Source organism: Eumetopias jubatus, unplaced genomic scaffold, assembly GCF_037043125.1.
Source record: "Eumetopias jubatus isolate StellerSeaLion01/CBP00866 unplaced genomic scaffold, mEumJub1_p1.0 scaffold_7, whole genome shotgun sequence".
NCBI lineage: Eukaryota > Metazoa > Chordata > Mammalia > Carnivora > Otariidae > Eumetopias > Eumetopias jubatus.
In genome coordinates, this window is record NW_028274813.1 from 115,412,862 (window position 1) to 115,429,753 (window position 16,892).

At 37.4% G+C, this 16,892-nt stretch overlaps 1 protein-coding gene across 3 annotated transcripts in view; it reads left to right on the forward strand.

Annotated features, from left to right (window-relative positions):
* The window catches only part of SCAPER (S-phase cyclin A associated protein in the ER), a 539,336-nt gene that overhangs the window by 72,301 nt on the left and 450,143 nt on the right, over positions 1 to 16,892 (forward strand). For all 3 annotated transcript variants that reach the window (XM_028092672.2, XM_028092676.2, XM_028092674.2), the window contains exon 6: positions 15,887 to 15,987. In XM_028092672.2, coding sequence (XP_027948473.2) covers positions 15,887 to 15,987 — 101 coding nt within the window. The remainder of the gene's footprint in view (positions 1 to 15,886; positions 15,988 to 16,892) is intronic.

Below are 16,892 nucleotides of genomic sequence, written 5' to 3' on the forward strand. Positions count from 1 at the left end.
AGTGTATAGAAATCAGAAAAGACCTGAAACCAGAGGAAAAGAAAGGGACAGAAAGAAAAAGAAAGAAAAAAAAAAGAAAAAAAGATAAAAACAAAAGCAGAACAATACAAAAAAAGGAGAAAATGATCAAATATGATCAGGCTAGTACATAGATCAGTGCCACACACTAGATTTTGGGCGTATTTTGGTCTGTTAGAAAAAAGTGCCTCCTAAAATTTTAAAGGAAGAAAGACATATATGTACAAAATAAGGGTTGATACAATGAAGGGATGGAAGATGACTGTAAAGATGAAAAGTATAAAAGATTTTATAAAAGGAATTGATAATTTGTTTGAAAAAAGAAAGAAGATTTAAAAAAAAAAAAATGTGATCAGGCAGGAGAGTAGAACAAAGCCATACAGTAGTGATTTAGGGTATATTTTGATCTGTTAGAAGAAACTGTATCTCTAAATTTTAAAGAAAGAACAACTTATATATATATGCCAAAAATAAGGGTAACTACTATGAAGGGATGAAATATGACTCTAAAAATGAAAAATAAAAAATGTTTTTTTTTAAAAAAGGGATTGATAAGATGTTGGTTGAAAAAGGGAAAATGAAAAATAAAAATAAGTTAAAAAAATTAACTTTGATGAACTAATAAATCATGGGAAAAAAAAGCCATGAGTTCTATGTGCAGTAATCCCCTAGTGCTGGAGTTCTCCCATTCTCCTTGATCGGTAAACTTGGTCTTGGCTTGCTGGCTGTTTGTGCTGATATTCTGGGGGAGGGGCCTGTTGCCATGGTTTCCAGATGTCTTTGCCAGAGGCTGAATTGCCCCGCCCTTGTCAGTCTGGGCTAAGCAAACTGCTCGGGTTTGCTCTCAGGAGCTTTTGTTCCCTGCAAGCTCTCGGTACAGCTTTGGAGGACCAGGGCGAAAATGGTGGCCTCCCAATCTCCACCCAGAGGAGCTGAGAACTTGGGGCCCCGCTCCTCAGTGCGCCCCTAGAGAAAAGCAGTCACTCCCGTCTCCCTGGTCTCCGGCCGCACTCCATGCTCACCGGGCCTGTTACCAAACGTTTGTATCTCTGGCACCTGACCCCGTGTGGAGTCTCCAAACCCAGCAGATCCCTGCGGCGCCACTCCTCCCGGGTGAGAAAGGGGACTCTCCCCGGCTCTGCCGCTTGTTGGGTCCCTGCTGGAGGAGCAGTGGCCCGACTGGGCCGCGGATCACAGTTTATGGCAACCCCGAGCTGAGAGCCCGTGCCTCGGCTGTCTCTGCAGCTGGCTTCCCCACTTCGAAACCTGGGAGCTCTGCCGCACTCAGGCACCCCCGGTCTTTCTGTGACCCCAAGGGTCCTGAGACCACACTGTCCCGGTAGGATTCCACCCCCCTGCTTAGCCACTGCAGCGACGTCCCTCAGCGGAGCCAACTTCTAAAAGGTCCGATTTTGTGCTCCGCGGCTTTATCACTTGCCAGAAGTGGCCGACGGAGGCCCCCTCCCCCACCGTCTATCCTCCCGAATATCACCTCGGATTCACTTCTCTGCACGTCCTACCTTCCAGGAAGTGGTCGCTTCTCTGTTCAGAGAGTTGTTGCAACTCTCCTCTTCGATCTCCTGTTGAGTTCGTAGGTGTTCACAATGGTTTGATCCGTATTCAGCTGAATTCCTGAGACCCCACGAAATCTAGGTCTCCTACTCCTCCGCCATCTTGCTCTGCCCACAATATGATAGTATTTCTAGAATCTTTCCTTGGCAATTAGTTTAATTTTAAGGTGTCATCTTTATCATTAAACTTAAACTGCAGTGATCTTTCTCAAAGTATTTTTGTTTTAAAATTAAGTTAGTTGCCTCAGAAATAATTTTTTGATAAAGGATAAAAAATTTTTAAAAATGTATACTTAACAGCTACACTAATACTGACGTAATTCAACTGTATTCACAATAGAATATGAAATTTCTTAAGAGAGTTGAGTTTTAGAAGTATTAAAGGGTGAATTTTTCAGGATTCTGGGAGATAGAGCAGTTTCCATGAAAGGTATAGTTCTTGTTTCCTATTTATAATTAGAGAATTTTTTTTCCTATAAAACTTAACATTTAAAAAATCAAGACATATAAGCAGACATAAATTGTAATTTTGGTTTGTCAGAAAAATATTAAAAATATACATATGATTTGTATTAGAAACAAAAATAGCAGAATGTTAAATAGTATCAGAAATCATGATATCTGAATATGATTTTAGAAATTATATAACCCAGCCTTCTATTTTACCAATAGAAATGTGTAAAACTAAGTGACATGTCTGACGTTATGTAATGAATTAACAGCAGAGCTAAAGGCTAGGACTTAAATGGACTTATCTTTCATGCAACAACTGTTCACTGATTATATATTATAGCATGCACTGTTTTGTGTGCAATTCATGAGCCTGAAAAAGTTATAAGTATAACAAAACTGTTTTAGGTCAAACATATCAGATTGATTTAAAAATCAAAGTTGTAAAAAAATTTAGGGACTTTCTTTTAGAAAGGAATATCTGGGGCGTCTGGGTGGCTCAGTCGGTTAAGCATCTGCCTTTGGCTCAGGTCATGATCCCAGGGTCCTGGGGTCGAGTCCCACATCAGGCTCCCTGCTCACGGGGGAGCCTGCTTCTCCCTCTTCCTTTGCCCCCCCCACTCTTGCTTGTTCTTGCTCTCTAGTGTGCTGTCTCTCAGATAAATAAATAAAATCTTACAGAAAATAAGAATATCTGTGCTACTGCTGCTGTGGATATTATATTGGGTTATTTATATTTTTCATTGAGGGATTCTGTTTTTTTAATTTTTTTCAATTATTTTCTGTTATTTTGAAATGATAGAAATTTACCAGATGAGTGCAGTACATAGATCTTCTTGGTTTCCAGATCACAAGATGAACAGTAAAGGTTATAATTCTGTTATATTATTCCTCTCGATTATGAAAAGAATTTGAGATCTTTTTTGCTGAGGAGAAAGAATCTGTCTTTTTTTTTATGGGGGAGGGCATTTTTTAAATTAAATTAATTTATTTGACAGAGAGTGAGAAAGAGCGAGCTTAGCAGGGGAAGTGGCAGGCGGAGGAAGAAGCAGGCTCCCCACTGAGCAGGGAGCCAGATGCTGATGTGGGGCTCAACCCCAAGACCCCAGGATTACGACCTGAGCCGAAGGCAGACACTCAACTGTTAGAGCCACCCAAGCACCCCCTGTTTATGTCTTTGAAGTAAATTTTGCTCTTCCATGCATGGTGACTCAATAGAGGTTAAAATTGTAGAAAAACATCATGGTATTTTTCTCTTAGGATGTGAAATGCATTATTACAAATAAATGGCATGAGGGAGAAAAGTGTTTTCTCCCTTTCAGGTTCAGGAATAGCAGTTAGGAGTTTTGCCCATTAGTTATTTTTAGTTGGTAATATTTATAGCAGGAGAGGTGACTTTCGGTTGTAGGATTGTGGAAGAGTTTTTGCACGTGGTATTTGTACTGTCCTTTGCAGGGAAAGTAGTAGATCTCATCAGATAGTAGTTATTTCTGTGTTTCTGCTAAGCTGGTTGTATGACTTTGGAAGAAGTCACTAAACCGTATTCTACCTTTGTGTTTATAAATGATGATTTTGGTCTAGATGAGGGCTGAGAACCTTCAGCCTGAAAATAAGCTTTTAGCTTGGTATTGGGAAAATATTCTGGCAGAAGAAATGCCTGAAGCAGATGTTTAGATAACCATGCAGGCATCAGTGGCAGATTTGATTGAATAAGCTATTTTGAGCTTTGTAACAAAATATTTTTTGGCATCTTTGTTTGTTTATTCTTAGCTGCAGTAGGTCTCTGAGTTTTCTGTGGGAAATACCATAAAAGTGTGTAGTCAAGCCAATTTGCAAATGAGTTGAAATAAAAATTAGCTACTGTAGTAAGATATTTGTATCATTACCCAGGCAACTGCAAATTTTATTTATCTACAAAGATCATGGTAAAGATTGAATTATAGGAGAATGGTTTCCATTAGCAGATTTTCATTTATAGGTTTTCATTCATTGAATATGTTTTGTATTTTTTTTTTAAGCAAGCTGCTTATACTGAAAATTAAGGAGAGGTGTTTGAAAGAGATGAATGATTGAAGGTTGAAGATGACTGTGAATGATACTATTAGTTTTGAAAGTGGTTTACTTGCCATTTTCCTTTCAGATGATTTCCCTTTTGAATCATTTATTCCATTAGTAGCTTTTAAAAAACTAAGTTGTTCTTAAAAATTAATGCTTTTTAAAACTTGTTTCACTTTTGGTAAAGCTCTTTCTTAGAAGGTTCCTTTTATCACTGACTTCTCACGTGATGCATGTTTCCATCCCTTCATCACTACAGGGGTAACCACGGTGCTCATTCCTGTAGCTGAATTGGAGGGCTGTGTTGATGTTCTGGGCTTAAGGGCCTGTGCACTAGTATTATGTGTCAGGAGGACAAAGGGATGGCGCCAACCATCCTGCTTTGTGCGCCAGTAACTAGAATTAATTACAAACCAATCAAATTCGTTGCAGCCAATTGGTAAACTAATTGGTAATTTTAGCTGTATATCTATATGTAGTTATCTGAATGCCTATAACATTACTTTCAGAGCCACTTTTGTTCTTTTTCATCCTGCTTGACAAAATGGCCTTCATAGCTGTAGGGAGAAAGATGTGCATCAGTGACTAAGAGGCTGCTCCCGCTGCTTGTCTTGTTTGTATTCCCTTGTTCATAAAACATGACTCGGATTACAGTTGCATGGTGCCACTCTGATCATTTCTGATAACATTGTGCTCAACATTCCTTAAAATAGGTTGTTTAAGCCACCAAATATACTTTCTCTGTGCCAACTAGTATCAGAAGTATAGCTGCTTATATTCCTGAGTGTTAGAGAGTTTTTCTTCCTTCTCTTTTTCGTCTTTTTTTTTTTAGCTAAAAGGGAAAGCAAAAAAATTCTGAAATAAATTATTCTGAATTATATCTTTCTGAGTCTAATGTAGGTGATTTAAGTTGAATTTAATTGAATTTGAATTATATTTGTAGAATCGAGAAAAGGAAGCCAAGTAAATTTTTTAATTTTTCTTTTTCCTGATTGTAGAAGACTTTTATTACCAGTGTTTTGGCATGAAGGATTACCTTTGAAAGGAAATAACCAATACTTTTTTGTTCAGAAGAGTATTTTAAGTTAGAATGTAACTTTAATGACTAAAGTGAAGTTGGTACTGTATTTCATTTGTGACTAATTTGGCATACATTTATTAGTTTTGGGTCTGATTTCCAAAGTATATCTATATTTTAGAAAACATTTATCAGTGAAAGTGTTTTTTAGATTTTGAGTTCCACTGAAACTAGAAGGTCAGTAAGACTTAGTTATGGAAAAGTGATGTATTTATAAACCAAATGATCATTTTTATAGTTGGTATTTTTTGATAATCATCTTGGGAGTATGGAAAGTTGTCTTTTATAGTAAAATGAGACACTTTTGTCTCTATAGTAAGGTGAGAATGTTATGAAACTAATAGTGAAGTTCTTTAAAGTTCTTTGTCTTGTACATTTAAATGGCAACGTTAGCCAATTAACCACTATCTACACACATACTTACATTGGAGATATGTTCTTTCTGAGCAATGGAGTGGATCTCCATGGTCTGTGCTTTTACAGTCTTATATAGATTTTCGTTGCCATTAATATGCAAGACTAATTAGTGCTGAGAAAAAAAAAATCTTTGCCATATGTGTAGAATGTAGTGTCACAGTAATGTAACTTGGATTATCCAAAGAAGAAAATTAGATTTCCCTGTTAAGATCAGAAACAAAACATTGATGTCTGCTCTTGCTGCTTATGTTCAGTATTGTACTTGAGGTTCTGGCCAGGGCAATTAGACAAGATAAAGAAATAGAAAGCATCCTGATGGAAAGGAAGAAGTAAAACTATATTTGCAGATGACATGGGTCTATATATAGAAAACTCTAAAGAATCTATGAACACATATAAACTATTAGAACTAATAAACAAACTCAGCAAGGTTGCAAAACACAAGATCAATACACAAAAATCAGTTGCATTTCTGTATTTCTGTCAGTAATGCACAATAAAAAATGAAATTAAGAAAGCAGTCCAATTATAGTTGCATCAAAAAGAAAAAAAAACATTTAGGAATAAATTTAACCAAAGACATTTAAGACTCGTACATTAAAAACTACAAAACATCATTAAAAGAAATCAAAGAAGATCTAAATAAAGAAGAAGACATCTGAACTTATGGGTTGAAAGACTTAAGATGGCAGTGCTCTAAAAGCCATATACCAAAAACCCACAGCAAATATCATTCTCAACGGGGAAAAACTGAGAGCATTTCTCCTAAGATCAGGAACACGGCAGGGATGTCCACTATCACCACTGCTGTTCAACATAGTATTAGAAGTCCTAGCCTCAGCAATCAGACAACAAAAAGAAATAAAAGACATCCGAATTGGCAAAGAAGAAGTCAAATTCTCTCACTCTTTGCAGATGACATGATACTCTGTGGAAAACCCAAAAGACTTAACCCCAAAATTTCTAGAACTCATACAGGAATTCAACAAAGTGGCAGGATATAAAATCAATGCACAGAAATCAGTTGCATTTCTATACACTAACAATGAGACAGAAGAAAGAAATTAAGGAGTCGATCCCATCTATAACTGCACCAAAACCATAAGATGCCTAGGAATAAACCTAACCAGAGAGGCAAAGGATCTGTACTCAGGAAATTATAGAACACTCATGAAAGAAATTGAGGAAGACACAAAGAAATGGAAAAATGTTACATGCTCATGGATTGGAAGAGCAAATATTGTTAAAATGTCTATGCTACCTAGAGCAATCTACACATTTAATGCAATCCCTATCAAAATACCATCAAGTTTTTTCACAGAGCTGGAAAAAATAATCCTAAAATTTGTATGGAACCAGAAAAGACCCCGAAGAGCCAAAGGAATGTTGAAAAAGAAAACCAAAACTGGTGGCATCACAGTTCCGGACTTCAAGTTCTATTACAAACCTGTAATCATCCAGACAGTGTGGTACTGGCACAAAAACAGACACATAGATCAATGGAACAGAACAGAGAGCCCAGAAATGGACCCTCAACTCTATGGCCAACTAATCTTGGACTAAGCGGGAAAGAATGTCCAGTGGAAAAAAGACAACAAATGGTGTTGGGAAAATTGGACAGCCACATGCAGAAGAATGAAACTGGACCATTTCCTTACACCACACACAAAAATAAGACTCAAAATGGATGAAAGACGTGAAGGTGAGACAGGAATCCATCAAAATCCTTGAGGAGAACACAGGCAGCAACCTCTTTGACCTTGGCCGCAGCAACTTCTTGCTAGACAAGTCTCCAAAGGCAAGGGAAAAAAAGGCAAAAATGTACTATTGGGGCTTCATCAAGATAAAAAGCTCTTGCACAGCAAAGGAAACAGTCGACAAAACCAAAAGACAGCCAACAGAATGGGAGAAGATATTTGCAAATGACATATCAGATAAAGGGCTACTATCCAAAATCTATAAAGAGCTTATCAAACTCCACACCAAAAAAAAAAAAAAAAATCCAATCAAGAAATGGGCAGAAGACATGAAGAGATGTTTCTCCGAAGAAGACATACGAATGGCCAACAGACACATGAAAAAATGCTCAGCATCACTCGACATCAGGAATATCCAAATCAAAACCACAATGAGATACCACCTCACACCAGTCAGAATGGCTAAAATTACCAAGTCAGGAAATAACAGATGTTGGAGAGGATGCAGAGAAAAGAGAACTCTTGTACACTGTTGGTAGGAATGCAAACTGGTACAGGCACTCTGAAAAACAGTGTGGAGGTTCCTCAAAAGGTTGAAAATAGAGCTACCCTATGACCCAGCAATTGCACTACTGGGTATTTACCCCAAAGACACAAATGTAGTGATTTGAAGGGACACCTACACACCAATATTTATAGCAGCAGTGTCCACAATAGCCAAACTATGGCAAGAGCCCAGATGTTGGTGGACAGATGAATAGATAAAATTTGGTGTGTATATATATACAATGGAATCCTACTCAGCCATCAAAAAAATGAAATCATGACATTTGCAACAACACGGATGGAACTAGAGGGTATTATGCTATGTGAAATAAATCAATGGGAGAAAGAAAATTATCCTATGATCTCAGTCGTATGTGGAATTTAAGAAACAAAACAGAGGATCATATGGGAAGAGAGGAAAAAATAAGATGATATCAGAGAGGGAGACAAACTATATGAGATTCTTAATCATAGGAAACACTGAGGGTTGCTGGAGGGGAAGGTGCTGGGGGGATGGGGTTACTGGATGATGGATATTAAGGAGGGTGCATGATGGAATGAGGACTGGGTATTATATAAGACTGATAAATCGCTGACCTCTACCTCTGAAGCCAGTAATACATTATATGTTAATTAATTGAGTTTAAATTAAAAAAATAAAATGGCAATGTTCCCCAAAGTGATATGGAGATTCAGTGCAATTCCTACCAAAATTCTAATCTCCTTTTTTGCCAAATAATGGACAAGCTTATCCTAAAATTTGCATGGAAATGCAAGGGACACAAAATAGCCAAAACAGTCTTGAAAAAGAACAAAGTTGGAAGGCCCACACTCCCTAAATTGAAAACTCACTACAAAGCTACAGTAATCAAAATAGCATGGTACGGAGTAAGGATAGACATAGATCAATGGAAAAGAATTGAGAGCCTGGAAATAAATCTACACATCTGTGACCATTGATTTTTTTTTTTTTAAGATTTATTTAAAAAGAGAACTGGTGATGTATGGTGACTAGCATAACATAAATAAAATAAAATAAATACATTAAGAAATAACGATAGAGTGCATGAGTGGGGAGAGGGACAGAGGGAGAGAGGCTTAACGATTGAGCCACCCAGGTGCCCTTGTGATCACTGATTTTTGACAAGGGTGCCAAGACATTAAATGGAGAAAGAATAGTCTTTCAACAAATGGTGCTGGTATCAACTAGATACCCACACACACGGAATGAATTTGAATCCCTTCCTCACACCGTATGTAAAAAAATAACTGAAAATCGATTAAAGACCTAAATGTAAAAGCTAAAACTATGAAATTCTTTGAAGAAAACAGGTGTGAATCTTTGTGACCTTCGACTTGGAATAATTTCTTAGATATGATACCCAAAATGCAAGTAACCAAAGAAAAAATAATTGAACTTCAATAATATTAAAAACTTAGGTGTGTTATCAGACACTCCATAGAATGAGGCAAAATATTTTCAAGCCATGTATCATAACATTGAAATATCTGGAATATATAAAGAACTCTTGCAGCTCAAAAATATAAAGGACAAATAACCTACATTAAAAATGCTCAGGGGATCCTGGGTGGCTCAGTTGTTTAAGTGTCGGACTCATGATTTCGGCTCAGGTCATGATCTCAGGGTTGTGAGATCAAGCCCTGCATCGCCTCTGCTTTGGTCCGGGAGCCTGCTTAAGGTTCTCTCTCTTCCTCTCCCTCTGACCCTCCCCATTTCCCTCTCTAAAAAAAAGGGGGGGCAAATGAATAGATGTTTCTTCAGAGAAGGTATGCTGTGTCCAAAAAACACATGAAAATATGCTCAACAATTTTAGTCCTCAGGGAAATGCAGATTAAAAGCATAATAATACCACTTTACACTTATTAGGATGACGAGACTCAACAAGGTGGAAAATAGCAAGTGCTCCTGAGAATGTGAATAATTTAGACCCTCATACAGACATACCTTGGACATCCTACAGGTTAAGTTCCAGACCACTGCAATAAAGCAAATACTTCAATAAAGCGAGTCAAATGAATCTTTTGGTTTCCCAGTTCATATAAAAGTTATGTTTATACTATAGTCTTAGTGCAGTAGCATCATGTCTAGGGAAACAATGTATTTGCCTTAAATAAAAATATTTTATTGCTAAAAATTGCTGACAATCATCTGAGGTTTCAATGAGTTGTAATCACTGATTATAGATCACCATAACAAATACAACAGTAATGAAAAAGTTTGAGATATAAGAATTACCAAAATGTAACACAGTGACATGAAATAAGCACTGTTAGAAATGGCATAGATAGACTTGCTCAATGCAGGGTTGCCACAAACCTTTAATTTGTAAAAAACATGATATCTCCTAACTGCCATAAAACAAAGGATAATAAAATGAGATGTGCCTGTATATTGCTGATCAAAATGTAAAATAGTGTGGTGGTGTTGAGAAAGTTTTGGTAGTTCATGTTAAATTTAGAGTTACATATGACTTAGTATATCCACTACTAGGTAATACACCCAACAGAATTAGAAACATATGTTCATAAAAAAACTTGTACATGAATGTTCATAGCAGCATTATTCATAATGGGCAAAAAGTGGAAACAAGCCAAATTTCCATCACTTGATAAGTGAATAAACAAAAGTGTTTATGCAATTATTTAGTCTAAAAAGTACTGAAGTGTAGATACATGCTACCAGGTAGATGAACCTTGAAAACGTTAATTAAAAAAAATCCAGCCACAAGAGACCATATTCTATATGATTCTGTTTATTTGAAATGTCCAGAACTGGCCAATCCATAGAGACAGAAAGTAGAGTAGTGGTTTCCAAGGGTTGGAGAGAGAGGAAGATGGGGAGTGACTATTAATGGGTACTGGATCTCATTTTGGGGTGATGACATTGTTCTGGAATTAGTTACACAACTCTGTGCATATACTGAAAATGACCAGATTGGGGGGAAATCGGAGGGGGAGATGAACCATGAGAGATTATGGACTCTGAAAAACAAACTGAGGGTTCTAGAGGGGAGGGGGTGGGAGGATGGGTTAGCCTGGTGATGGATATTAAAGAGGGCACGTTCTGCGTGGAGCACTGGGTGTTATATGCAAACAATGAATCATGGAACACTACATCAAAAACTAATGATGTAATGTATGGTGATTAACATAACATAAAAAAATGACCAGATTGTATAATTTTAAATGGTAAATTTTGTAGTGTGTGAATCATATCTTAACAAAAAATGTTATATTTTGAGCCAAAAAAAAAGCCAGTATTACACAAACTTTTCTAGAACACAGAAAAAGAGACAACTCTTTTCAGCATAATCTTGATAACCAAAGCTTTTATGAGAGAGGAAAGTATAGACCACTTAGGAGTACAGATGCACAAATACTATACCAAATATTGATACATTAAATCTGGTGATTCAAATATTAGACAGTACATCACAATCAAATTAGGTTCATTCTAGTATTGAAATGTTGGTTTTAACCTTTCAGTATGAAATTAGTATTTACCAAATTTGATGATAAAGATGAAAAGTCATATGTTTGTCCCAATAGATCTAGGAAAAATATCTGATGAAATTCAGCACCTATTCATGATAAAACTATCAAACTGAGAATAAAAGAGAACATCCTTACTGATAGAAACTTCCAGAAAGCCTATGTAAACATCATACTTAATGGTGAAATGTTGAGAACTTTCCTTCTGAAATTGGGAAGGAGACAGAGTCTGCTTTCTTTATTTCTATTCAACATTGTAGTTAATTAAGAACCTAGCCAACATAGGAAGACAAGAATAATATATAAAATATATAAGGCTTGGAGAGAAAGAAAGAAATGTGTTGTTATTCACAGATGACATATTTACATTCATATACTTAGAAAATCCAGAAGAATCTAAAGAGAAATTATTAGATGTATTGAGTTAAAGTTGCTGGATACAAGTTCAAAATATAAACATCAACAGTAACAGAAGATGAAAAAAATTTAAAGCAACTAGCATTTATTCTTAGGGCTAAAGCTAATAAAAGATGTGCAAAACCTCTACACAGAAAACTGTGATACATTTTGAGAGACATTGAATAAAATACAAATACATATAGTATATACAAATTTCTTCATACAATAGAAAAGACAGTATTATAAAAATGTCAGTTTTCTTCTAGTTGATCTATAGAATCAGTGCAATTACAAATAAAATTCTACCTTTTTCCCTCTGGGAAATTGAGAAACTGATTCAGAATTTTAATGGAAATTCGAAGGGCTGGCATTAGCCTAGGCCACCCTGCAGTCAAAGATATAGTTGGAGGATTTACTGTACTGGGTTTTGAGATTTTATTCATTTTATTTATATTAATTTATTTAAGCTTGATAAGTTCTTATAGATTTTGGATACTAGCCCTTTATCTGATACATCATTTGCAAATATCTTCTCCCATTCTGTTGGCTGTCTTGGTTTTGTTGACTGTTTCCTTTGCTGTGCAGGAGCTTTTTATCTTGAAGTCCCAATAATTTCATTTTTGCCTTTTTTTCCCCTTTGGAGACTTGTCTAGCACGGAGGCTGTGGCCAAGGTCAAGGAGGTTGCTGCCTGTGTTCTCCTCTAGGAGTTTGATGGATTCCTGTCTCATATTTAGATCTTTCATCCATTTTGAGTCTATTTTTTTTGTATGGTGTAAGGAAATGGTCCAGTTTCATTTTTCTGCATGTGTTAAAGAGACTTTTATCCACTGGATATTCTTTCCATTTGTTAAAGAGACTGTCTTTTATCCATTGGCTTTCCTGCTTTGTCGAAGATTAGTTGACCATAGAGTTGAGGGTCCATTTCTGGGTTCTCTATTCTGTTCCATTGATCTGTGTGTCTGTGCCAGTACCATACTGTCTTGATGAATACAGCTTTGTAATAGAGCTTGAAGTTGGGAATTGTGATGCCTCCTGCTTTACTTTTCTTTTTCAACATTCCTTTGGCTATTCAGGGTCATTTTTGGTTCCATACAAATCTTAGGATTGTTTGTTCTAGCTCTTTGAAAAATGCTGGTGGTATTTTGATAGGGTTTGCATTGAACATGTAGATCCGTCTGGGTGGCATAGACATTTTAGCAGTATTTGTTCTTCCAGTCCATGAACATGGAGTATATATAAAATGTAAATGTAGAAATGAAAATAAAAAAGACTTAAAAAATTGATAAAATAAAATAGCTGAAAAGGAAAAAAATATAAAACTGAAAGACTGTAGAATAATAAGAATGCTATATACTGTTTTCCCCAAGAGCTGGAGTTTTGCAGCTCTCTGTGAAACATGGGATTAGCTGGATGTTTCTGCTGGTCTTCTGGGGGAGGGGCCTATTGTGCTGATTCTCAGGTGTCATTGCCCTGGCAGAATTGCATCCCCCTTTGCCAGCAGTCTGGGCTCAGTGTAAGTGGCCCCCGGTTATACTATGTGGCTATTTTGGTGCCTGAAGGCTTTCAGCACCAATGGGGGGAATGAAAATGGTGGCGCCCTGATCTCTAACCCCAGAGCTGAAAGTTTGAGGGCCCCCGCCCACTCTTCAGTGAGCCCTCACAGAAAAGCAGTTAATCACTCTTGTCTCCCTGATTTTCATCCACACTCTGTGTTCACCCAGCCTGTGACTGAGCGTTTTTATCTCAGGTATGTGACCCGGACCCTGTCTGGAGTCTCCAAAGTTTACAGACTCGTGTGGTGTGCACCTGCACCGGTCTTCCCAGGGGAGGTAGGGGATTCTCCCTGTGGGTCTGCCTCTCAGTGGACCCCTGCTCAGAGAGCAGTCGCCCAACCTCACAGTGGTTTGTGGTTTATGGCGACACTGAGCGGAAAGCCAGTGCTTGGACTCACTGTTTTTAGCTGGCTTCCCTGCTCCAGTGCTTGGGAACTCTGTCCCCTTTCTTTTTGTGACCCCGGGGATCTTGAGGCCATGCTGTCCCACCTGGGATTCTGCCCCACTTTGATACCTGAGCACCTTTCAGGCAGACTTCTAAAAGTTCTGATTTTGTGCTCTCCAGCTTATAACACTTTCCGGTACCTGGCTTATGGAGGTTCCCTCCCCCTGTGGTTTATCTTCAGATACATCACCTCGGATTCACTTCTTCACACCTCCTACCTTGCGAAAGGTGGTCACTATTCTATTTGTAGAATTGCAGCAATTCTTTTCTCATATCTCCAGTTGATTTCTCAGGTGTTGAGAATGATTTGATAACTAGCCAAATTCCGGGGACCAGACGAAATTAGGGTCCCTTACACATCTGCCATCCTAACTGCTCTGGGAGAGAGAATCTTAGGCTCCACGTCCAGCGCCATGCCTGTCGTGGGGCTTGGTCTTAACAACCCTGAGATCATGATCTGAGCTGAAATCAAGAGTTGGACGATTAACCTACTGAGCCACCCAGGCGCCCCTTGAGTTTTATTTTAGAGCTACAGCAGTGTAAGTTAGTTTGGTATTGTTACAAGAATAAACATCAATATAACAGAGGAGAGACTCCAGAAAAAGACCTATGCTCTAAAAGGTAATGTTAGAGAATATCTTCCTGACCTATGGTAGGAAAATAATTGCTTAAAAATGACACAAATAGTATCAGTCTTAGGTAAAAGAGTCAGAAGTTAGACTACCTTAATATTAGGAATTTATGTTCATCAAAAGATTCTATTCCATTAGAGTGAAAAGGCAAGTATATATGTACAGCACATATAACCAAAAAAAGGCCCATATCCAAAAGATGTAAGGAACTCCTTCCTATCAAAAAGAAAAAGGCAGGAGTGCTTAATAGGCACTTGGGCTAGAGTCTTGAATAGGCACTTCACAAAATGAGAATGGCTAATCAGCATATGAAAAAGGGCTGAAAATCATTAATAAACATCATATTAAAACAAAAATGAAGCCATTACACAACATCAACCAGAATGGCTCAGGTTAAAAATAAAGAAAACCCCAAATGGACAATACGAGGTGTAGTTGAGGGTGTGGAGCAAGAACTCATATACACTGTTGGTGGGGAGTGGCAACCACTTTGGAAAACAGTTTGGTGTTATATACTAGAGTAGAACATATGCTTATCCTGTGACTCAGTATTTTCACTCTTCGGCTTATCCTCAACAGAAATGCATACGTATGTGCAGAGGACATGAATATAAATAACAGCATATAATTTGGAAATCACCCCAATGTTCTTAACCTATAGATTGGATAAATAAATATGAATGCAATAAAATATTCTTCAGTAGTGACCTTGGAGAATGACAGTAAATGTATTGCAGGTTCATTCTGCAGTATGAATGAACCTAGTAAACCAAAGTACAAAAGAAGTCACAAAATGGGCGCCTGGGTGGCTCAGTTGGTTAAGCAACTGCCTTCGGCTCAGGTCATGATCCTGGAGTCCCGGGATCGAGTCCCACATCGGGCTCCCTGCTAAGCAGGGAGTCCGCTTCTCCCTCTGACCCTCTTCCCTCTCATGCTCTCTATCTCCCATTCTCTCTCTCTCAAATAAATAAAATCTTTAAAAAAAAGTCACAAAATAATAAATAGTCTATGATTTCATTTATATGAATTTCATAATCAGGTAAAATTAAACTCTTAGAAGTCAAAGCAGTGGTTGCCTTGGAGCAAGGATAGAGTAGTGATCAGGAGGGGACACCAGGTAACTTTTAAAGACTAAAATTGTTCTGGGTGGATGGATGCAGGGGTCTTTGCTTTGAAATAATTAATCTGTACATTTGGTTGTATGCATTTTACTGTTTATTAAACTTAATAATAAAAAAGGTTTATTAAAAGAATGGTCATTTGGGGGCGGGGCTTGAGAAGGAATATCAGCACTATCTCTTGATCCTTAGATTCTCAGCTTTACTAACTTCTTCCCATATAGTGAGAATAAAAATAAAATAAGACCCAAAAAACTAAATCAGTAGGTTTTGCTGCTTTCTCAATGAGGAGTATAATGTAAAAATTATTAATTCCCAAGTCCTTCAGTTTAAAGTTCTTAAAACTTTTCAGTATCAGAATGGAATTTAATGATTATTGTTTGTTTTAATTAGGAGGTGCTAATGATGCTGGATAACTATGTAAGAGATTTCAAAGCATTGATTGACTGGATTCAACTTCAAGAAAAGCTAGAGAAGACAGATGCTCAAAGCAGGTAATGAACTCTGGTCTATAAGCAGCCAGCAGTTTCAAAAGCAGTAATTGAAACCGACAATGATCTTGACCTAAGTTTAACTTGAAACTTGTAAAAATCTAAAAGTTGGGAGCTGTATTTCTCCTTCAGTTCAGTAACAGATATTATTGGGTACTTACCTAGTGCAAGGTACTTTTATCCAGTAGAGAGATTTAATTGCTGAATATGATACATTTACTACTCTCATGAATTTGTAGTCGAAGGGTGGGGTAAAATAGAACTTATTACCACAAGAAAACTATTGCAGGTGTTCAGGGCAGGACAGGGTCATCTCTCTTGTAGGGGATAGGTCAGGAAATATTTCATGGAGGTTGCAGAAGAAGTGTTTAAAAGATGTGATGGATTTTAACAAGTGGTTGGCCTTTTAGATGAGAGTAAGTTAAGACAGCTATTGAAGTGCAGAGCATGTGTGAAGTGAAAGTAACGTGGGGAAACGTATAGTATTTCTTAAGGTAGTAGTCAGTGGGGAAAATTGATGATTTTTGATTAGGGGACTAATGAGAGATCAAAGTTACTTTAGAAACATTCCCTTTTTTTTTCAAGTTTTTATTTAAATTCCATTTAGTTAACATTTAGTGTAATAATAGTTTCAAGAGTAGAATTTAGTGATTCATCACTTACATATAATACCCCCAGTGCTCATCACAAATGCCCTCCTTAATCCCATCACCCATTTAACCTATCCCCCTGCCCACCTTCCCTCTAGGAACCCTCAGTTTGTTCTCTATAGTTAAGAGTCTGTTTTATGGTCTGCCTCTCTCTCTCCCCTCCCCCGTTCCCCATATGTTCATCTGCTTCGAGAAACCTTCATTTGGAATCACCACACAACATCTGAGTCCTGTGCACCAGACTCTGGGACTGTTGTG